Here is a 24,220-nt window from a genome sequence, read left to right on the forward strand (position 1 = left end):
ACCTGCTGAGGCTCATCCCCTCCAGGCAGAGCCAGCCCCAGGCAGATGCCCGGGCAGTGCCAAGCTGCACGGTTGGGCACCGGCGCGGGACGCAGAGGAGGATGGCAGCGCAGGGCTCCCCCAAGCTGCTCTGGATCCGCGCCATGGTTGACGCTTGGCCCCTGCTCCGGGGATGAGGTAGTTTGCAGAAGGCTGTGATCATCCTTCCGGAGCATGCCGCAAAGGGCGGGCAGGTGAGGCGGAGGGTCTCATGGGGTGGGCAGCCTGCCACCGATTGCTGCTGGGAAGGAGAAGAGCTGCTGCAGCACCCAGAGTAGACCAAGGCTTCCTTTGGAGGTGTGAGCTCACCAAGTGGCACAAGCACCTCTGCCACCGCCCACGGCAGGACAGCCTATAGTGCCAGGCAGTGAGGGAAAAGCCCAGACCCTCAGAGCTCCAGAGCCGATGGGATCCATTGTACCTAGGCTGTTGCCGCCCAGGGCACTCAGCACAGCCCCTCTGAGGAGCAGGAGAAGACTGAGGAAGCAGAGGAGGGACCAAGGCATGTGGAAAGGCAGCGGCAGCACCAAGGTGCTGTGCCGCACCCCACTCCTGCCCATCCCCGACCACCCTGCTCCCCAGGACACACCACTGGCTGCCGGCACCAGTGCCAGGCAGGAGCAACCTCCAGTTTCTATAGGAACAAGATCAAACCTTGAAAGAGCTGCTCTGCACTTGCAGATCTCTTGTTGCCACGGTGGTGGGGAGCTCACAGCCGATCCTGCAGCTCTGTGCTGTCTTCGTAGGGAGAGGCCACATCCATCGTCCTGCCGCCATGGAGCCAGGAGGCAGCTGAGGTCCCCACAGACATGCGTACTCACAGCACCAAGGGCAAGAGCCATGACAGGGGAAAAAATACCACTGAAAAATAAAAATAGTTACTTAAGCTGCAGCCATCGATCAGTCGTGGGCATGGTGCCACCCTGCTGGGAACCCTCGCCACGTGCACCATCAGCAAGCACCGCACCAGCACACAGCAGAGGTGCCAAGAACAGCTCCTGGAGGTAAATCCTGTGCTGCTGTCTGGGAGCCCAGCCCAAGGACTTGGGCTGACGGGAACAGTGATAAGACAAGGACTTGAGCTGCTGGAGCGTGGTTCACATCACCCAGGGATGGGGGCATGAAGGCTTGCAGGCATCCAGAGAAGCAAGTGCCATGGGGAGGCAAAGTGCAAGAGAGATAAATACTCCAGCCACTTCTGATTTTCTGTGAAAATCTTTGATCTCCGTAATAAGCTGCTGCCAGCCCAGGGAGAAAGCCGGGAGCAGGGCGGGGAGCACAGCCGGCGCTGGCACAAAGGCAGCTCTGTGGCCAGCAGATGTGTGCTGGCCACACGCTGCTGCACAGCCCCTTCATTCATCCTGCGCTCCCGCCAGGGTCAGCGACATCTCCCCCCGCCCGGTGACGCTGGGCAGCCCCCCACGGCCTGGCACCCCTGGGGTCACTGCCAGCACTCAGCCCCTGAACACATCCAACCCCTGTCCCCGCGTCCCCAGCGTTCTCCCAGGGCTGAGCACCCCAGACATGTCAAGCTGGGTGCAGCTGCTAATTACCCTCTGAGGAAAAAGCATTTTAAGCTGGTAAGGGCTTAGAGCGAGCGGCTGCGCAGCAATGCCCTGCCACAGCATCCGAGCACCAATGCCGACAGCCTTGGGCAGATGGGACACAGGGGACACACGGCCACACGTCCCTGGGGAGCAGCAGTGAGCCCCGAGAGCTGTGGCTGCGCTCCAGGCTGCTCCCTGCAGCCGCATCACCCCTGTCCCCAGGAGACAAGAGGGCAGGAGAGAAGGACAAGTTGTATCTGCACAGAGGTTTGCAGTGTCAGCAGAGCCCAGGGGTCCCTGCCCCGCTGAGCCCCCACAAGCGCTGGTGACATCAGGCAGCTGCTATGGACACTCGTCCCCCTGAGAGCAGCAGCAAGGGACCAGCTGCAGCTCATCGCCCTCAGCTGAACCAGCACCTCCCAGCCCGGAGCGGAGATGAAGCGCCACTGGTCCAGGTCCAGCAGCGACGGAGGCGGCTGCGGTGGCAGCTGTGCTCTGCGGGCGCAGGAAAGGGAGAGGGAGGCCCTCCATGGCACCCGCGGCGGCGAGGACTCTGCACACTGGACGGCTTTCAGCGATGAACGCATCCTGTGGCCACGAGCAGGGCGCAGGGACAGCCCAGCGATGCTGTGGGGACTTGTTCCGCAGCACTCACAGCAAACATTGGGAGCTCGGCAGCGAATGTTTCTCGGACCTGATCTCCCAGCCCGGAGCACAGGCAGGCAGCACTGGGTCCAGAACGTGCAGAAAGGTGCTGCTGCTCTTTCCCTGAACCCAAACCCAGCCCCCCTCACGGCAGACCGGGATCAGGAGGCAAATTTTAATTCTTTAACTACATTCCCCCAAGTAAGGTGGGTTTGATTCTGCATGGCTCTGGAAAATCTGATGCCAGCATTCGTACTGCAGGCCACCCACGGAGCTGTCACCAGGACGGGCATGAGGACACAGGGGCTCAGCCTTGTGACACTGTCCTCACTGCCAGGACTGCTCCAGGAGAGGCAGGGCAGGCGCCAGCAGCACAGCTTTCCCCACTCCGAAAGAACACATCTTGCAACCAGTGGACTGACTGCACCGTTTGGAGTCTCCAGTCGCGTTGCGATGAGTACGTACCACAGGTGAAGTAACTTCCACAGCAGCGATGCTCAACGCACCTTGCGGGGACAGAAGAGATACGACAGTTTGACTCGGACGTGGTGTTGCTCCATCCCATATTCCAGCAGCCTGTCAGCTCCAGCTGCAAACCTGCACTGCTAAACCAGCACAACTGTTTAAAGAGCCTTATTTATCCAGCAAGTTCTTTTGGGGGAATATTCCCTGCTATCAGCCAGCTTTGTTAAATAATTCAGAGTTCCAGGCTCTTTCACGAGAGGGAGCATCACCTCCCACCTCACTGTGGGCCAGGGGGCTGGGGGACAGGAGACCTGCCTCTCCCACTCCACACCCCGGCTCATTTTGTTTCCCCCCAGCTCCAAAGGGAATTGCCATCGCCTGTCGTGTAACGCAGCTCGGGGCTGGTTTGAGCAGAATCGCCATCTGCTGCACATCCCCCTGCAAAACAGAGAGGTTTCAGCACAGGACAGAAAACCCCCCTGTGCAGCCCCCCACTGCCCGTGGGGCATGTGGGGGCACCACGGCTCAGCGATAACGCTGTCCCCCTCCGACTCCACGTTGCTCTCCAATCGACTTAGTTCATTCCTCAGGGCCCTGCCATCCCACACCGCGAGCCACAGGTCCGGAACACCCCTCCCACCAACCACAACCACCTGCTCCTCCTGCCCAGAGGCTTGGCACCTTCCCCACGGGTTTGGAGAGGGCAGCAGGAGAGGGCTGCACTTCACTTCTTGGGTATACAGCCAAGACTTTCTTAAAATTACACTAATACAGGTAAATTCCACTGGAATTCGTATACAAAAAAGGACTTGGGCAGCCTCCCTGCTCGAAGTTAAATGCGTTTATTGATCTTTTTGCAAGATCACAGCTCAGAAGCGTGATTTAACAAGACCTTCCTTCGCAACGCTGAGGAACCACATCGGTGCAGAAATCAGGAGACATTGGAACAGGCCATTTCTCTTACAGAACACAATTTATTTGGCATTTGGATGAAATGTTTCTCACAGCATCTTGAGAAAAAAGAAAGATTAGTGCCAACCCCAAAGAAAGAAGTTAAAACAAAAAAACAGCGTCACAGGGACTGAATTATTATAGTATCAAATTTAAATTCTACATGGTATTTCACAGAATATCAAAATCTTTTATACACTGCCACAGTTAAGTCCAGTCACAAACCAACTACACAGGAGAGGCCTGCAAATGCAGCGTTGGCTAAAATTATTTTCCAGGAGAAGGTAAAAAGCAGTGTCGCTCTCTCTCGCAGCCTCCCGGGCACCCGCCAGCCCCATGCTCGGTGTGGCGCAGCACGGCCACGCACGCAGCCCGCGAGCCCAGCATCTCCGCTGGCATCGACTCCCACCCACTCAACGTTCAAGGTGCACAATACTGGAAAATTAAAGCTATGTCGTACCGTAGCAGGCAGGTAATGCAGGCTGGCGTTGGGGGAAGCAGATCTTTACTGCCAAAAGTGTCTGTTCCCAAGAAATGTGGAATTCCTTTGGAACTGGGGAACGTCAGAAGCAAAATGTACGTACTTTGATTTACCTCCTCTAAGCTAATTTGCTCTAATTTTAGAGTCTAGCTCCCAACTCGCAAGGGAAATTGAAAAGACATTTCTGTATATTGCATGTACCTTAGCTCAGGAGAAAAAAAGATGTTTCAGCAACTGAAAAAAGAAAAGCAGCCGTGTGTTATGGACTGCGTGAGACAACATTAAAACTTCAGTGCTTTGCCACTGAAAATCCACATCTGAAAGATACAACATCTTTAAAACCAAATTAGTTTAACACTACATGGGAAAAGAACAGTAATGACTGGTCACAAAAACATGTTCTTCCTAAGTGGAACTCACGAGACACGTGAACAGGCCACCACTCTGTGACACCTGTGGAGGCAGAGCACCTGTCTGCTGTCAGATTAAGCCTGCAGAAAAAAATTTCCACCTATTTCATTCTTCTTCAGTCAGTGTCCTGCCATGAATGGGTAAAGGAATAGTCTGAGGCTCAAAACTAGACAAGACTGACCATGACAGAGGTCAGCTCTTTGTACATCTGAATGACAGTTCTGATCTAGCACAGAATGAAACCCACCGTCCTCCCAACGTTACAATGCTCTTCGACTCACCCAGTAAGAAAAACAGAGGGTGATGTGAGACTGTGTACGGGTATCACAAATTAACACCGGTAGAAGAGAATATCTAGGGCTGTTCTGGAAGGAACAGCAGAGACCTCAGTATGGCACCACAGCATGTCGTAAGGACAGGAAATCTGAGGAGTGTTTTTTTCCAAGGCCACAACGGGAGGTGTGAGCCCTGCACAGAACTGAGCGCTACGACTTTACGACAACTGTGGTCATGGACATCCCAAGAGAAACGCACTCTCTGCTCACGCGTGGTGCTGGGAACGATGCAGTAATGCCATCTCTCCCACGGGGTCTGGAGGGATGCTAGGGATGCATCAGTAGTTAAGGAAAACATCCAGAAGTGAACAGTGGAGGGGGGAGGAATCAATGCACAAAACTCAAAAAATCTCATCAATCTAATGGCAATCAAAACAGAAAGGTCTTCCTCAGGCAAGCATCGACCCTCTGTAATTGGTGCTCAGGACAAACTGCTTACCAGTCACCTTGCTGAGGGCAAGGCAGGTTTGCTGAGGAGTCAACTGCTGTCAAGAAAACTTAACTCTTCCCCAGTTGGTCCAGAAGTTTGAGTAGTTGTGATGTTTTCTGCTATAAAGGCTCTTACTCCAAAATGAAGTACTCAATGTGAAAAAGCTAAAGTAAAAAGGGAAAAAAAAAATGACAATTTTATTGCCAAATTAGAAGCTCACCAAGAGGTAAATGAGCTGTACTTAGTGAGCTGCTCTGTTCAAGGCAAAATTTCCCTTGTTTACAGTTATGATGAAGGAGGCTAGGGGAAAAAAAGAGAGAAAAAGAGCAGCCTCCATGCCAATATGCAAATGGGAAAGGCTCAGAAACAGAAAATCACACCGAGGCTTCTACACAGAAGCCATCACTTGGAATAGCTACAACCAGGAGCCAACATGAAGTTGCCAGTTGTAACAGAGCTAATTTTCAAATAAAATTCACCACAGAACCAAAAGTAAAATAAAAAAAAATATTCAACAGATTCCCACAGCGTTAGGAGAAGTGTGAGGTAAGGTACCTGTTCACCTCAGCCACAAAACACAGCTTCAGAGACTAAACCAAGCCCAAAGGCCTTCTGTTATTGCGCTAGGATACTACAAAGAACAAAATATTCCATCTGGCTTCAAAATAAATTGGAAGTTTACCGTTTTGCACTGCTAACAAAATATTTTTCAGGAACAGATTGTAGTAGCATAGACTTTGCATCCTATTTAAGTGTACACTATCACAGCCTGTCCTACAGGAGAGTGTAGCCAGCTTGAGAGAAGTATTAACCCTAAGAGTCTAGTTTATGTCCCAGTGCTTAGCTTCACCTAGCTGGACGCAGCACAAAGGTTACTGTCTACAGTATGTATATATATATATATATATTTCGCCACCCAGAAACACACACGCGCACACACGCATTCGTACCTATAAAACTAAAGAAAAATCAGTACATACAATGTATAAAACGTATGAATGTGCTCAAAAATGCACAAAACCCGCTTTATTTTCCTACTTCAGAAATGCTCGATAATTTGTACGCATGGTTCTGACTACTGCTATCCATCCACTTCATCAGACCAGGACTTGAGCTCAGAGGAGGAGACGGTAAGAGATCCCACAGGGTGGAGAGCTGCTCCTCTCGTCTCGTACCACTGCTGTTAGGGCTGGTCAAACCAGAGCGCAGGATGCGGGTGGTGATATGGCTCCAGGCGGAGGGGCTTCCTAACAGCGCTTCCTCCCATTCCTGTGCCAGCAGCGCACCCCAGAACTGTGATTCACGCTCTCCAATGGATTCGAGACTGTTAGCGAATGTCAAGACACCGGATACGATCTCAATAACGAAACTCAGTTTTCTGTGCAAAAGGAGTTAAATTGTCAAGACCAATCCCCACGTACAGTATAAGCCTATAGGCAAGACAGAATAGAAAGTAGCAGCATATTCAATGGGGAAAGAGTCTGCTGCACTGGGAATCCACCACAGTGGGTTAGGATTTGTCATACGAGTACGATTGCTCCATCGTTACTAGAAAAATAGATCACATACACACCCCCATGCAGTGTTCTCTTCCTGTCCCTCTAGGCTCGTACCCTTCATAAGGTAACAGGAGGACGCTCTCAAGGGGCATTCTTTACAAATTCCTTATAATTCATCTCATCTGCTGACTGCTAGAGTAAGTCAAGGAGAAGCAGAGGCAAGATGGGGAAAAGAGTAAAGTATTTGTACACTGAAATTCAAACTTAAATTTAAAAATCAGCTATAGAGATTATTTTGCATTCATTATCAAAACCAACAGTGCTTGACTTTGGGTTTGGTGAGGGATTGAATCTTTTTGCCGTCTGTAAATTAACTTAAAGAGTTCAATCTGAAGGGGAAATTTAAGACGACAATCAGACTGAAGCAAACTGCTTTATTGATTTAAGTACCCTAACCTCATTATAACCCTCCGTGGGATGTGGATAAATGGTTTGGGAGGCACAGGGGAAATCCCTAAAATAGGGTTGGCCATTTATGAGACTCAGATAAGGAACAAATGTCCAATTAGAATTAAACATCACATATAGTATGTGTTGATCACTGTTTTTAAATGGTATTTGTAGAACTATAAAGAAGTGAAATGGAAGGGAGGGAACACACTTACATGCTAAATATAGCATGCAATAAGAAAAAGCAAGAAGAATGGTCTTTTATCCAGGTCAGTCTTGTGCAACTGTTCACTGTAAAGGAGTTAAACTACAAAGAAAAATACCTCAATCTTCCTCGTGGGATTATAGCAAACAGGGCTCAGTACAGTGCAGTCAGACTGCAGCAAAAGTTAATTGCTCCTCACAGCTTCCCTAAAGTACTACCTAACAGATATGAGAATCTACTGATGGGACACAAGCATGACACAGACTCAGTTTTCTTTATGGGCCTGAAGTTTACCTGACAATATGAAATTTTGCAGCTACCAACAACAAATAGTTGTAACTGCAAATCCTAGTTTTTTTTAGTACCCACTTGTCACATACTGCGTAAAGCATTCATCCTCCAGTCCCTATGGTGTTTAAAACAGCATGGCAGATCAAAACACACAAATGTTTTGTCGTGTAACTCTTACTTGGTGGCACATGTTTTAGCTCCTCAATGTTCCCACTCTGTAAAACAGGCCCCCAGCCCCCTCCCCTGCAGTTACATCTTCGCTGCCTTTTCCAAGCGTTGCACTGAAGCAAGAGACAAAGCAATTGATTGAACGGTGACTGCCCCCACCCTCCTTTTCCATCGCCTGTTCCCCGGTCCAGTGGTATCCAGCCAAATCCAAGCAGCTTTTTTCTAATGTAGATTTTGTTTCCTTTCAGGTTAAGAAAAAAAAAAAACCCAACAAACTACCCATACTTTTCGCCTCCTTAGAAGTCAAAGGAATTCTCTGCACTCTTTTCCACAGCCAATGGAAAAAAAGAGCAGTTATACAATCCATATTTACAGGACAAACCGATTAGTGAATGAATAACGACAGCCAAAAAACGAGAGGCACAATCCTAATCTAGAACATAAAAGTAGTGTTCAAAAAACAAAGTGGAGATTCCTTCTGAAGTTCAAACCACGGATTAATGTTTGTCTGTGCAAACAGTTGCTAAAACTATTTCTGACCAGCAGCCAGCTTTTCACTCCTTTATACAATGGTATTGAGAGAACAGTGGCTGTGACGGCTGCCCGAAAGAGTTTCTGCCGGCGTGTTTTCATTTAGCGTTGTGTCAGGAGGGACAAGAAAGGTGCTGCTGTCAGCAGAGTCTTCCAGCTCCACTGGAGAAGGACCAACTGAGGGAGGAAGTGATCCCTCTGTAAGCTGTGGGGATACATCACAGTTTCCTAGTGATGGAGGACTGCTTTGCACAGTCTGAGAAAGAACTCCATCTGCAAAGGATAAAAAAAAAAAGCAGCATCATAACGTGAAGCATATCATTTCACATTCCCAAATAGATTTACTATCTGTATTTCTGGAAGCTCTGAGTTTTTCCTGGTTTTGCATAAATGCATAAAGAGATGACACTGCAAAAGAAGAAAATTATGTAGCAAAAATAAAGGTTCGATATATAAATAAGACGCTTGCACTAATCAGGCTTACTTATCTTGTGAGATATGCTGCTATAAAATCCCGAATTGGAATGATTTCTACAGTATGTGAATACCGCAGCTGCAAAACTGAAGAGCACTGGGTGAATCATTAGAAAGTGATATTTTTGGTCAATTTTTGGGGGATGTGGGTGGGGGAAGTGGGGAGGAGAGAAGACGGATATATTTTTTTCAAAATCTCTTGTACTTGACATTTGTTCTACTTTTTAATACCAATCTCTACAGACCTATCTCCAAAAGACCAGAAAAGGCACCAGCATAATGGAAAATAGGTAGCCAGGTGACCCATGCAAGGTAAGCCTTGAAAATAGGTAAGGTCTAAGAGTTAAACTGCTTGCAGCACAGATTCCATTTGTAATTTAGGTGATCCAAAGAACCTTTGAGAAAAAACAAGCTTAATGATACATTTTAACAAAAGACTCTTCTGTCACAGAAATAGGCAATTTTATAGCAAAATATATTTTTCCATCACAATCGCTAAAACATATGATTATAGTTTAAAAAAAACCCAAACATCTACTCTCTAGCCAAAATGAAAAAGAAGAAGGAAGGAGAAGTTATTGCTTGCATACCTGGAGTGGAACAAAGGATGCTGTCTGGATTGACAGAAGCCTCGTAAGGAGGAGGTGGGTCATCTGGATGTTGAATATCTGGATACTTGTAAGCAGTATAGGGAGGAGGTGGATCATGGAAATGAAATGCCCCACCTTCCCCATCATCTGAAAGATGCAGTGGAGTAAGGCCAGTTCCAAAACCATCGGGACCATAATCAAAACCAGGCATCCTGCGGCCCAAGTTAAAATGGTGCACTATTTCAGGAGAAGAAAAAGAAGTGACTTTATCCCATGCTTTCTTCTTCCATTTAAGGCAGGTCTCAACACTTTTCCATTTTTCGCACCCAAGGAACTCATGTCTCCTGAAGACCTAAAAAAGTCTACATAACCTATACAAGTCAACTTGCTGCAGTTACACGATACCCAGGCCCACCTGCTCCCTGCCTGTTTGTCCTGCATGACATCTAAATTTGAATCTAACCTCTTCAAACTAAGGAGCTCATTCACACACACAAGATATTTCAGATTTAGACCACATACAAACAAAAATATTTTTCCATTGTCCGCTAAAAAAGTTCAAGTTTGAAGAACCTACCAAGACAGACACACACACAGAGGTACAGTCAAGCAAGATCATGACGTTTCTCACCTTTACATACATTAATCTGTCAAAAATAAGCATGAGGTGTATGTAAAAGCAGTGATGTAGAAGTTTTTTCTTTGAACGTTCAGAGAACCAAAACTTGTACAAATCATGACCAGTTCAGGCAGCCAGCACAGAGCTACGTCTGGGTACAGCACTGACTACAATCTACAACCAGACTTCTGCTGATGTTTTCCACAGATTTGTATTCCTTCTGCTTTTTATTCTGAAGCACACACACTACTCAGATCAAGACTCGTTGCAGATACAGGCTACTTACAATTTGCTCCAATCAAAGACTCTATGCGCTCTCTCCGCCTCTGGCGCAGCCGGTGGACCATGAAAAGCAGCAGAGAGAGGATGAGGAAGGAGGAAATGCAGCTAACGATCAGACGCATTCCACCGGCCATCGAGTCAAACAAACTGTTGCCATCTGTTACATTAAAAAAAAAAATATATAAAAGCAGCCTGTTACTTTTGTTCAAGACTCATTTTTCTTTATGTTCTTCTGTCAGCAATGGAGAGATAAATGCAAAGTGGAGATTCGTTAGCCTGGTTTCACACTTCTCCATATTTCAAAAATGTAAAAAAATCGCAAATAATCAGGTGAGTTATCTATTTATTGCAAGAAGATCTGATCTTTTCTAAAAATATCTTAATCAGCAAAAGCGACAAAACACTGAAGGCTTCAGGTCTCTGAAAACGGGAAAAACTAAAGGTTAACGGCATTTTGCACATCCACGTGTCTCCCTGGCACGGCTGATAATGTTATACTAAAGAGGACACCACACCTGGAAGCTATGGGAAAGGCTTGAAAATTGGCGTATCTACACACTGTTTCTACATGATTTCTGGACTTCTTAACTTTTACATTTCCAACAACAAAATTTCTAAACATTGTCATCACCACCAATACATGGTCATCTAAATTCCATGTGTCACTGGTACATGAGTTAGCACCATTAAGGAACAGGAACTAAAAATATCTTAAAAGGTGAACCAACATGATAATCATCTTTCAGGAACTGAGGAGATTAAGGTTAAGAGGAATTAAATCTTTTCCTAGAATCACATACAAAGCAAGTGGCAGAACATGAAACAGACTCAGGAGCTTAGGACTTTCAGAGCTCTATTCCATCACTAACCAGATGCACACCTGGGAGGCTGCTGTGAGCAAATTATCACTGTTCTACCAGTGCCTGACATGAGAGGTATTAATTTTTCACAATTCAACTTATCACACTTGGTTATGCTTAGGTAGCATGCACATGGGCAGATACTCTACACAAAGAAAAACGACCGTGCTGTGTTCTTCACCCCAACTTCCCATTAAAGAGCTCTGGATGAGAAACGCACCCAGGTTAGGTGCAAGTAAGAAACAGATGAAGTGGCTGCACAACCTGGTCACCTGCTGCTCCAGGACACAAGTGCTGCCAGGTATGAACCGCTGTCCCCAGCCACCGCAGTGCCACCGCACTGCCTGCAGCAGCCAGCCAGACCCTGGCCATCCTCCTTTCCCACTCCCACCACGGCTGCAAGAGCTCTCTCAATACCTGTCCTTTCACTAACAGCAGGCTAAAGCTGCAGCAAAGATTCCTTACAAAAGAAAGCTAAAAGCCTCACAAAAATTTTAAGTACTGACTTGCTACAAACGCTAGTAACAGAAAAATCCACCTAATTTATACATCGTTAAAGTACGCGGCTAACGGGCTGGTATTCATTATGTAACGCATTCTTGGCAAAAAGAAATTCATTTAATAGTGCACTACGCACAGAGCTCGAACATCACACCCTCTCAAATCTGGCTGTGCAGTACCAAAGCCTCTGTGCTGTCAAACCTTTTAGCAACTCTCACTGTCAGAGCTCAAACCGATGCAGTCACACACCTACCAACCGACACATCCTCCCGAACACCACAGACCTGCCGCTGTTCCTCCTCCATTTTATGTCAATGCTGACTTCAGGAACATCATAAATTAGTGCTAATAACTGCCTTAAATAAAGTGACTTAAGTAAAACATACACACAGGCAAGCATGACGCAATCTTGTAGGCAGAAAGCCTGACTTCCACGTACTCTCTTGAGGACAGCTACAACTGCAATTCTTGGACTTTCTGGGGCATCTTGGGCATCTATCACATTGCTCCCAGCCTGCGAGAGCTCCTAATGTTCAACCTGTTTGGCTGGATGAACTGCCACCAAGTAAAGCCCTAGATTAAAAAAAAAAAGACCACCAAGACCCAGCTTGTACAGAACAAGGGAAGTCACCACAGAGATTTCCAACCCACATAAATACTAACAGGTGATTTCAGAAAGGCTGTTTTACACTCAATACAGTATTAATACCCTGTAACTGCACCAGTTTAGTCACTAGAAAAGCTTCTGCACTTTATTTCTTTTATCACCTTTTCACAAATAAGAGCTGCAGGTCTGTCTAAACAAGAGCCACACAGAAAAAATGACTTTCTACCACATCCATGGAGCGGCAACAGACAGACTACCTCAGTTTCAGCATTAGTACATGAAAGATTTTCCTCTGCTATTTATCTTCTACTAAACGAGGAGAAGCATCTTTCAAGAGGGTATAGCTGTGATTGCTCAGCTTACTCCTACCACTGGAAAATTCCCCTGCTACCAGGTCCTTGAGTAAGATTCGTTATCCACTTGTAATTATTGCTCACCCCCTCACACTGTGAGAGCTGATTACCTGCCAACCCAACAGCAGGATTTATTTCCCCCCCATCTCTCCTTGGGTGATTAATTTACTTACTGTCGATTCGTAAACTGTTTTCTTTCCTTTGCAACAGGGCTTAGGGAAGATATATGTAAGAATTGGACAAAGATAAATACATGCTGATTAAAGAAAGCAATTCATTAATTTTGTCATCTAGAATAGTCATTTATAAACACCCAGAAGGAAAACTGAAATGCTTCATTTAAAAATTTCAGTGTTTATCACCAGCTGAAGCAACTTCATTATGAAGGAAGTTTGACAATGGCTTGATGATTCTTCTCTCAAAAACTAAGTTACTAAAAAAAACAGAATGCTTCAGGCAAGAGTATAATGAAACACTCTTATTTAGCATCAGTACAGAAAGAAGAGCTTAAGGATCAGAAAGGATGTGGTAAAATACACTCTTCAAACCAGTATTCATGAAATCGTTAAGACCCACAGCAATAAGCAAGGATTAAAGAACACGGCACGAGGTTATCCCAGGTCACATGTTATCCTGTCTGCTGGATGATGCTTTGCTGACACTGCTCCTGAAGATAAAAAAGGGAAAACAAAGTCTGAACTCTGCTGATAAGAGCGGGAGGAAGACTCCCGCTTTTTTTCCCAGTTTTTCACTGACCAACCTGCAACACCAGCTACGAACATCTGTTAAGCTTAACCCTCAGAACGAATGCGAATGACAGCAAGGAGGAGCTACTGGCCTTTAATGATTAACTTCTGTAGTTAAGTAAGAAAGACTGCAAATCTGGAAGCCAATAAGCATCCCTCCTGTAGCAGATTGAAATAGATGCCTCTGATGGGAAGAGTTGACCTTCTGTGTTTTCCACAGGAGTTCAGAACAATAGTTTTTTAGTGCATTCAGATAAGATCAGGCTCCCTTAAAACACCGGTGTCACAGAACGGCAGAGGTTGGAAGGGACATCCTGAGATCTCGTCCAACTCCTGCTCAAGCTGTGTTGGCTAGAGCAGGCTGCCCAGGACAGAATCCAATCGGGCACTTAATATCGCCACAGATAAGGACTCCACAAGTGACCTGCTCCAGTATTTACCACCCTCACAGTAAATTCCAAGTAAGATACGTCTCTTTTCGCAAGTCTCTTTACAGAAAAATAACTCCCCCAAAATCTACATCCCCAAATGGTGACTGACAGACAGTTCAGTCAGGCAACTGAAGACTTTACTGGTCCAAAACAAGAAGCTGCACTGAGATGTCAAATCCAATCGGCAAGGTTGCATGTCCTAATTATTACTGAAACTCTTAAACTTTGCTTGCCACACGATCCCTGCAAACTTCTGCACACATAAATGCTCACGTCCAGACAAAGATGCTTAATTAGTGCTCAAGAGAAGTCTTTTCATGACAACTAAACACGACAAAGGAACCACGCAAGACGCTCTACTAAAACTCCACAGTAGCGTCAGCCTCCATACAGAAAATAAACTACTGCTCTCCCTATACAAGTAGCATCAAGGATGACTAATTATTTCTAGCCACAGTCTGAAGTGTTTCATTTCCCATGATTTGAGATCTTTCCCCACAGGGGGTTTGTACCCAGCAACGTCAAGGCATTGAAAGGATCCATCATTTCAAACAAAGTTCTACCCAAAGATAACCAAGTTGAGCCCCGCACTCATTTTTCTTGACAAAACTGTAGCAGTCAACTCTTACCTGGATCTAAACACGTGAATTTGCAGCACTCCTTCGGGTCTTTGCGATACTGCTGACACCCCTGGGGCCGTTCACACAAAGCAGCCACGCACATTTCAGGTTCGCCGTTGTGACACGTGCAGCTCAAACAGGGATCATTCCCTTTCGGAGTGAAATAGTAGCCTTCATCAACAACGTTGTCTTTGATATCAACGCAAGTCTGGCCTAGAACGGAAACACACATCGATATCCAAGTGTTTGTGAGCCTGCCAGACAGGAGTCCAGTTTATTCTCTTACATTAAATGATTTGTAAACAACAGCAGACCACCAGTTAAAAGCCACACCTTCACATTAGAGCAACTTTGAAAAGGGATCTCCAAGGAGCGGGGAAGATAATGGATAGTCTGGAGGCACGCAGGGATGATTTACTGCGCAAAATTGACAAAGAGAGTTGTAAGTATTTAATGGAATTGACACACTTTCAGGCATCCTCTCCAAGACATAGGAAAGCAAGCGCTCTGATAAATTTAAGCTTCGCTGCCAATGCCTGCTGCAGCTCCCTCCTTCTCTCCTGGTACTTGGGAAAAGCTGGATCTTCTCTGGACCAAACCAGAGCCAGGCCTAAAAAAGGAAACAAGGCAATAGTACTTCCACTGCCTTCGCTGCATCTTGATCCCTGCCTAGCGGCGGAAGTTCAGGTGTCTTCTATCCACTGTCCTTTCCTCCCACTGACCTAAAGGCAGGTACCAAACACAGAGAGAGGGAACACAGACAGCGCTGGGATCTGCCAGCTGAAGCAACTGCTCAGGGAGGGTGGTCTCCCCCCGACCCTACACACAGGTCAACTGGGAGAGACCTGGGGAGGTCTCCAGCTCAATCTTCTGCTCAAAGCAGGGTCAGCTATGATGTCCCAACAGGTTGCTCAGGGTTTTAACTAACCTGGTCATGAAAACCTCCAAGGATAGAGGCTGCACAACCTCCCTGGGAGTCTGTTCCCCTCGACTACCCTCATGACTAAACAGTTTTCCCTGACATTAATTAAAACCTCTTGTTTCAACTTAAAGTCCCTTGACTCCTGTCACGTTCTGCTGTAAAAAGCCTGGCTCCATCTTCTTGATAACTTCCTTATAGGAAGGACAGGCTGCTATCAGGTCCTCTGGAAGCCTTCTCTTCTCCACGCTGTTTCCACCGCCTTACCTCCAAGGACAGGCACTTCAGCCCACATCACCATCTTGCTGGCCTCCACTGAACTCGTCTGAGTTTATCAAGGTCTTGTCAACATTTTTCTTGCATCGTGAGGCCCAAAATTGGACACAGCACTCTTCTGCTCAACTTACACATCTGATACTCTCACCCTCTGGTTAATGTTTTGGCAGAGCTATCACGTTCCTTACAACACCATCCCAAAAAGATGACCAAAAAGGTCATCTTCTGATCATCATTTTTATAAAAGGCATATCCTTCAATATCAGATTCCAAAATTTTATTACATCTCAAGGTAGACAAGGCAATATCCTTGTCTTTCTAATTTTTAATATTTCAGGTGCAAAGCAGGCAGAGAAAGGCGCAATTTTCCTCCCTTGCTATTCTGTAAGGGTTTTTTTTCCTGCTTTAAAGAAAAAGCAAACTAGAAAAGGTTCAAGAACTGCAGTAAAAGTTCAACAACTTTTCTCCTTCTTGAAAAGAAGCACCATCTATATCAGGTATCTTAAATATTACCTGAAAATACTGCCAATACCTCTGTCGGTATAAAGCCTTTTGGAGTAAAGAAATGCAAGATACAGTATGAAAGCCATTTTTTTTCCCCACTTTAAGTCAGTAGCTCCACTTGCTTTTTCCACCCTCTCGTTCTAATAATGCTGGAAATAATTTAATACAATTTGCTATATTTAAAATAAAGCAGATAAGCGTTTCCTCATTTTCATGTGAAGTTAATAATTTAAGAATGATACTTACTAACAAAACATTTTTTTAAACTTTTTTTTTTAAGTATACTTCATTTTAAGGTTGATATGGCTGCTTAACAATCATTTTTTGGTGAAAAATCTGTACTGTGGCTGACAACCACACATTATGATGATCTTGTTTATTTAAACCAAGCAGAAATTTAACTGTTCCCTCCCCTCCTTTTTTTTTTCCTTCCAATTCACTGGGCAAAAGGCAGAAAGGATAACTAACCAATTTCCCCTTATTTATTTTATGCATATTTAAACACACAACACAATTAACAATGAACTAAAACCAACTTACTCCTTTTGCAGAGGAACGAAGACTTCTCATAGCAGTTTTCAGCATACCAGCTGTGTAAACCATGGTGCCGAAGGGTAGGAAAATGGAAACACTGAAGTTGGGCACAAAGAACGTTTTCATTTTCAGACATAGCCGTACCAAAGATAGGGTCAGGGGGTAGAAATACTTCTGAAGAGCCTAGAAGATGATGCAGCAGTATAAGCAGCCTGTGGTTACGCGAAGCTTTAGAAAGGCTCCGTAAGGTCACTCGTTTCACGCACACCAACTCTGCTACAAGGCTACTGTCCTCCAGCTGCAGCTTCCATTAGCAACATTCCTCCGAGGGAAGGCAAACAGCAGGGATGGAAGGGGTGACTCAGGAAGAGAAGAAGCTGCTGTTTTCAAAGTACTGGGTAATTTTGTTATTCTGCACAGCAGGAGTGATGTTCCGATATCTCTACAAGTGCTGCTTTCCAGAGTCCCATGGGATTTGCCTGCCAACAGCTACGCACCCCTTCAAACAACACCGAGTTTGGCCACGCTTGCTACTAGTGGAGCAAGAACCCGTACCAATCTTGTACCTGGCACTCCGAGCACCTACTAGTGCTTCTGCAGCTGTGTGCACATCTGCCCCCTGCAGCGCACCGCAGAGCTGCTCCCCCTGTCTAACGCTGCCCGCTCAGAGCGGTGCCATGCAGAGAACATGGTTGCTCCGCTGCTCCTGTTGCCGCAGCCGTGGTACAGACTACACCTGAGTTGGTCCTTCCAACTCATGTATTTGTTAAGAGACTGTATTGTGATGGTAATAATCACAAACAGTGATTAATCAAATAATAATAATTGAATAATAATCAAACAGTGCAAGAGGTGTTGAGGGCATTTTGTAACTTTTAAAATGTTGTTTCTGACCAGCGTCTCGCTTCACTGTTAAATCTGCAGGTATGCAAAGTTGCAGAGATTAATGAGAGACCAAGACACAGCATTTGTGAAAATTAGCCTATTTTATATGTTTTCAGAAGCCTGCTTTCCAAATCTGTGTGCTTAAACATTGATTTTAATAGCTCTTGCAGTTAGCATATTACGCAGTCTCCTTACGTGATGGTCCTTTCAAACACTGTTAGGTATGGGGGGTTTTGTTTAATTTTTTTAAATGTAGCTAGGTTCTGCTCTCATTTTTTTGAGGGCTTACCTTCCACATCTCCCAATAATGGATTAAAAATTCCAAGCTATATGACCCTAAATTACTTTTCAAGCAGATACTAGGAACTCAGTCTGCCTCACTACAAGTCAATGAAGCTTAAGTGAAGTTTTGCAGAAGCTACTGAATGCTATTATGTACTACGTACTTCATTTCTATTTATTTATTTATATTCCTTATTTTATAAAAGGATATAGGTATCCCTTTATTAAACAGAAAGCTTGCAAACAAAAGAATATATGGTATTGAGAAGGCTTGAATTAATATAATGCATGCAATTAAATAAAACTTACGATACAAACAGGTATCATGATTTTTCTATAATTTATGCCTTCCTGGTTGGAAACACTGTCAGCAGATGGCAGTGCAGGCACCTTCCCGAAGAGCGAAGAAAGGTCTTTTTAAGGAGAATGGGGTTTGTTTTTTTCTTGGGCTTCACAGGAGAAACCTACCTAGACAAACAGTTTTCTCCAGACCAGAAATCCCTATTATGAGACAAAGCTGGACTTTCCTCCCTCTCTTTCTCCTGCTGTCCAAAGACATCTTTAGGTGCTTTACTTCAAGGAAATAATTAAAACATTCCTGCCTCCACAAGAAGGAGCAATTTCCTCTGAATATTCAGTCAACTGTTCACTTAAATGACAAAAGAAATAAGTATTTTTGTGCATGGCAGCACAGTAAACAAGGCTTTGTAGCTTTCTAATGACAGTACTTCTACTACTTCTGGTATGTCAAAGGAAGTATTTTTCAAGACCCAACAATTTAGTAAAAATCTGTTCATAATCATGTATCTGTATCTAATTGCCAGTTTCTTTCCAGATTTTCCATTACAGAAAATTGTATATGAGAACAAAATTATTCAGATTAGTTTTCAAATTCTACACTGGAATCCACATTGCTGATGCTTAAAAAAGCCCCTTTGTTTTAAATTTTCCATTACCTAAACCAATACATCATTTACACATTTAACTCTACACAAGAGTTCATATAATGACTTTCAGATTAACTAATCCCTCAACTGAATGAGTTAAAAACAAAAGGTACAGAAACATAACTTCGCATTTTCAGCAGAGGGAGCTGCTCATTTTGCAACTGAAAAAGTTCAGCCAGTGATGCCTGGCAGATTAATGTTCAGTTTTTCATATAAACTGGGATTTATTTCTAGGATTAGGCAAATTTTGTCTTGGTTTAAGTAAACTATCTGAAGTACTTTAAAATGAAAAAAATCTGGGTAATTCTGCAGAACAAGATTTTTTTTTTTTAAGGATATAAAAATCCTCCAAGTTTTAAAAAGCTAAAACCCCCAAATCCTACACTATTCTGTGCAAATACTAGAATCAGGAATCAGCAGTTCAGCTAGACATTGACCATAAAGAGCGAGAAACTACAGGGTGGATTCCTTTTTCTCAGCTTAATCAAGGGAAAAGCCCAAATAAACTGAAAAAAACCCCTCATGTTCTTTCCACAAGACATCAAGGTGAAAAACCATGAAACTTCTCACACTTGAAAATAAGACGTGTATCGAGCATTAAACTCTTCCATTTTGATACTGTAAAGTAAAGCAGTTCCTCTACACTATTTCAACACTATCACTGAAAGAAGTTATGTTGTTCTTGCAAATAATATTCATGCTTTAAGACAGTTTCCATGGGCCGTTTAACTAAGGAATAATTTGAGAAGCCTACCTTTATAAGCTACTTCCCAGTGACCTTCTAGAGAGTGATTTCGATTGGTGATCACATACTGATATCCAACCCAGAACCTATGAAAAAACCCTAAATTAGATTCTAAAGATATAAGCCAAAAACATACTAACAAAATAAATCACACAGAATCTTTCAATGTCTTTATACTCAAAAGTCAACTTTCAAAACATTCTGATGATTTTTTCAGCCCATACGTTGGCAATGTAGAGAGAGACTCTACAGTTGAGAAATAGAGGAAAATACTTAATAGTTCTCTGTGTTTACAAATAATAACTCACCATGTCTTCTATTTCTACTCCTAAGCGGCACCTTATTCTGTTGTTATGGCAGCACTTCAGTATCTCAAACCCAAAAACCACACAAAAGCATCCAGAAGTCAAATATTTTATAAACACATACAACTTTTGTCAGACTGTTCCAGATCAAACCATCTAACTCTCCAGAGACAGACCACTGCTGAACCACTTCTGGTGATCTGTCATGGCAGTCCATGAGACTGACGAAAAACCCGTAGGCAAAAAAAAGAATTATGTTTGTTGTGAGCTAACAGAACGAAATATCTAAAGCCACCAGGACATAGTTCTTGCAACTCAAAATGGCTTTTTACTTCATTCTTATCTCAAACTTGCAGTCTTTCTTACAGCTACTGGTACTTAACGGAAACAAAAATGCTGTCGAAAAATTTAAAGAATTATTTCTATGCAAGTTAGTGCAGCAGTAAGTCATTGTAAAGTCCATTTTCCCTGTTGCAGCTCAAGAATACCGGCACATTGCTGAGACAACCTGAAGATAAAAAGACACTGTTGAATCGTAGCCTGTTAACGTTAATTAAAACACAAAATACAGATGTCCACTGCCAACCAGTCAACCAGCGTGCTCACATTGGGTTACTAACCTGAAGTCAATTTTACCATTAGATTTTTAAAGCAAGTTGAACTACCAGCATTTGTATCACACAGAAACCGTTCTCATATAATGAGATCCTTGTCCTCTCCTTCCTACTCACCTACGCTGGTCCTTCCGTACAAATGTTTTTTCTTCCAAGTCCCACTCCTGTGCCAGGATAAACCTCAGCTCCTGGTCTGCAGTGAAGGTGGCGAGGGATCCATTCACCCGCTGACATGTCTGCACGGCGTCCCAGTAGTTCTCTCCATTTAAATACACTCTGTAACAGCTGGCTGTGCCCTCATAGTGGTGCCATCCTGTTGGGCACTTTCCTAGGAAACATGAAGAATAGAAGGGAAACCATTCCCCCCAAATTAGGATCTTCAATATAATGCATCCTAATCAGTTTATGACAATGCAATGCATAATCACTTGGATGTGTACACAGAACATACTGCCTATACTTCACCTCACCAGGAGGAGATGCACGTGTTACAGATCACAGAAGACTTACTTCACTATAGCTTTTAATAAAGGAAAAAATTTTAAATGCATTTAAAAAGATTCAACTCCTAGTAATCTTTGATTGCACTGTGACAGGCTTTGAAGTCTTTAATTAAGACTAATGATCTACTGTGGAAGATATTTCCCTGCACATCTTTATAAATCCAATCAGTTCGATCAATCCAAGCCAAAACAAGCAGCAAGAAAGAGGAAGAAAAAAAACAGAGGTGGCCAACAATGATTCTGTTAGGCAGTTAGCAATACTTCCAACTTGCTGTGAAGTTTTCAATCTGCTTTCACAAGCAGTCTCAGTAGTATTCACATAATCCTGCTCCCATAGTCAATTGCTAAAGACAATGAGGGTTCCCAGGCAATTGTTTGCTTTGGAAAACCATCACTGCAAAGTGGATCTTTAGGAAGCAGGAAGGTGAGGGTGGGGACTGCTGGCTCTGCTTTCTCTCAGTTAACTCAAATAAGGGAATATGCTACAAAAGCCCTGAGGCATTTCTGGATGAAACAGGCCCATAGGCTTTTGACTGGTGTTCTTGGGGGTGATGGGTAACTAACAGAGAGAATCACAGAGACAGGCAGATGAAATTTAAAACAGACATGAAATATTGTTTTAGCACCTGCATTTGCAGTATTAATTTTGCACAACACCTAAGAAAGGAACTTTAAATTTGCAAACTGTTTTAAGTGCATTGCCTGCATTCACAGAGTTCCTGTCCTCAAGTTTCTTTATTCCCTTCAGAAGCAGTGATCTTTATCATCGAAGAATGATATACGAACTTAGACTTGAAGCCCTTTAATTAAATATCTTTCCTTATTCTCGATTTATAGGGGATCTTTTAAGATCTACTGTTCACATCACTAAGATGGGACAGAATACAGCATCACTCAGACTGCAGAGCATATTTGATACTGCTGTATTAATTTCTAATTGCTTTATTGTCCCTTATAAGTTTTACTAACATAATTTAGCTAGTGGAATCCATGACAAATCAAAATACCTATTTTAATAAGCATTTTTGTCCTTTAAAAAATAAAATAAAATTAACAAAGAGGTGAATTTTTACTTTTGCTAATCACTTTTCTTTTTCACCATAGTCCAAAGCAATTGTTCCCAATTACTGTCATGCTGCCTTCCTCTCCATGTCCTCTTCCTGACCTGTCCTTTCCCTCCCTCCAAGGTTAATCAGTGCTGTTTAACATTCCCAAATCACTGGATGATCTCTGGAGCAGAGAGGGAACCAAAATAAGAAGGAGAAGGCAGGGGAGATGTAGATGTTTTGGGCGTGGAGAGATTCAGAAGCAGCAGTCACTACGAGCTATGACCAGTGGGAAGGACACTTGCAGGACATTTGTAACACTTTAGATAAGGCTGGGAGCAGGATGCCAACAGTGGCACCAGCGGTGCTGCAGGTGAGGGGGCAGGATGACCAAATTGAAGTGATATTTCTGAAGACTCCTGATTGATTAATGGGAGCAGCATGGTCAAACCTATTCAAGTGCTACATATTTCCTTGACAGACTTTGTCTTCAGAGAAGCAAGTGAAGAACGTCCTTAAGTTCCCCACTCGCTAAAGAAAATTTTTCTTATTAAAAAGGATACAAAATTCACAACACCAGAGATACACTTAATTAACTAACAATAGTGCAACCCCTTTAAGATCATCTTCAAAATTGCTTCAATCAAGAGCAATCAATTTCAGCTTGCCCTCTCTTTCCAGGGGAACAATCCTGCAGGCAAGCTCACATCAAGAGCCAAGGGCTAGACTAGCATGCCTGCTGCAGGGATGAAACCCGCACGTAAACCACGGGCTTAGGATCTGTAATTGCAATGAGTTGTAACAGAAAATTGCAACTCTGGTTTCACAAAAACAGGATTACTAGGGAAGCAGAATTCTTTGCATGTATTGGACTGCTATATAAACCGTGCAATATAACAGGACATATATAAAAGAAACGTACAAAAACCTTAAAAAGCACTGCACATTAATGCAATCTGGTTAAAAAGCTATACAAGAGAAAAACCTATTAATTTCTCGTTTTAAAAAAATAGTCTCATTTGCTAAATTAATTAGCAGAAAGATGGCCCAGATTTCCCAGTCTGCAACTTACTGCTAAATCGGACAGGCTGTGCCACATTGACAGTGTGAAAGCGGGTTGTCTCTCCTCCTCTCCCTCGATTGTGCCTGGAGTCCACATTCTCCTTCCCATGGTAAGTTCGTTGGTCCCCTGTCAAGCCTGGGGACCAGAAGGAATAGTCAGTACAGGTGAAAGATGCAAGCAAAGGCAGATTTTGTTTTATCAAACTCTCTGGGTTGCAATTCAAGACATATATGATAAGTAACAGTCAGGTAAACAAAGATGGTAGATCCCTGCCATAACAGTTTGGTCATTTTACACGGTATGTAACAAAAACACCTACAATTGAAAAGAACCAACAAGCCATCACATGAGTCTTGCAGAGTAAGCTAAATATTTTTGGCAGATTCTCAACGGCCTGCAGTTGTACACAGGACTCGACACTCGTCGCTTCAATTGCTGCAGCAAATGCATCACCCCCAGTGCATTTCATCTGTTCCTGTCTACAGAACTACCCACTCTCCAGCTGCTTTGCTTCTCAGTTGCGTGTTCAAGGATATAAGACAACTTCTCCAATACATTTTCCAACACATCCTCCAAGATCTAGGACAAAATTAAAACCAGGAAAGGAAACCTCTCTTCAGCCAGAACAAGAAGATTTTTTCATTCACTCTAAAGCTTCTAAAGGAAACATTAGTTCATTATTCCTGAAACAAAAAACATACACACCCTCATCTCAGCATCAGGGCTTCTAACAGGCATACGTGACAATTGGATTCAGTAACTTAGGAAGAACACAGTGCAAGATGTTATTCCAGAAAAGAGGCTGAGGGTCTCCACATGCCCACCAGGAGTAAATAAGGAGCACGCGGTTCAGATGGAGATGCTGCAGGACGGGCCATAGCCAGCAAAACTAGGAAGATCCTAAGTAGGAAGGCTGGCACGGCAGTGGGGAGAAACCTTTGAAAAAGATAGAGACGAGCACCGAGAAAGATTAATCTGGAAACAAAGGATTAACTTTAACAAGAGAAAAATGAAGAACCCAAGAATGTAAGTGTTAGAAATATCTACCAGTATGTGATTTTATACT

General features: G+C 44.0%; 1 protein-coding gene across 6 annotated transcripts in view; it reads right to left on the minus strand.

The window, feature by feature from the left end:
* Nucleotides 1–3,659: 3,659 nt before the first annotated feature.
* DGCR2 (DiGeorge syndrome critical region gene 2) overlaps nt 3,660–24,220 on the minus strand; it is a 50,005-nt gene continuing 29,444 nt past the window's right edge. For 2 of the 6 annotated variants that reach the window (XM_086623350.1, XM_086623349.1), the window contains 8 exons: nt 23,164–23,289; nt 20,660–20,870; nt 19,633–19,709; nt 16,771–16,947; nt 14,541–14,744; nt 10,418–10,570; nt 9,513–9,749; nt 3,660–8,721 (listed from right to left, as the gene is read on the minus strand). In XM_086623350.1, the coding sequence (XP_086479476.1) occupies nt 8,480–8,721; nt 9,513–9,749; nt 10,418–10,570; nt 14,541–14,744; nt 16,771–16,947; nt 19,633–19,709; nt 20,660–20,870; nt 23,164–23,289 (1,427 nt within the window). In that variant the 3' untranslated portion in view covers nt 3,660–8,479. Of the gene's footprint in view, nt 9,875–10,417; nt 10,571–14,540; nt 14,745–16,770; nt 16,948–19,632; nt 19,723–20,659; nt 20,880–23,163; nt 23,290–24,220 lie in introns of all 6 variants that reach the window. The other 4 variants (XM_086623352.1, XM_086623351.1, XM_086623353.1 and 1 more) reach the window with 4 other exon arrangements.

The sequence above is a fragment of the Tauraco erythrolophus genome, chromosome 19, assembly GCF_009769465.1.
Source record: "Tauraco erythrolophus isolate bTauEry1 chromosome 19, bTauEry1.pri, whole genome shotgun sequence".
Taxonomy (NCBI): Eukaryota; Metazoa; Chordata; class Aves; order Musophagiformes; family Musophagidae; genus Tauraco; species Tauraco erythrolophus.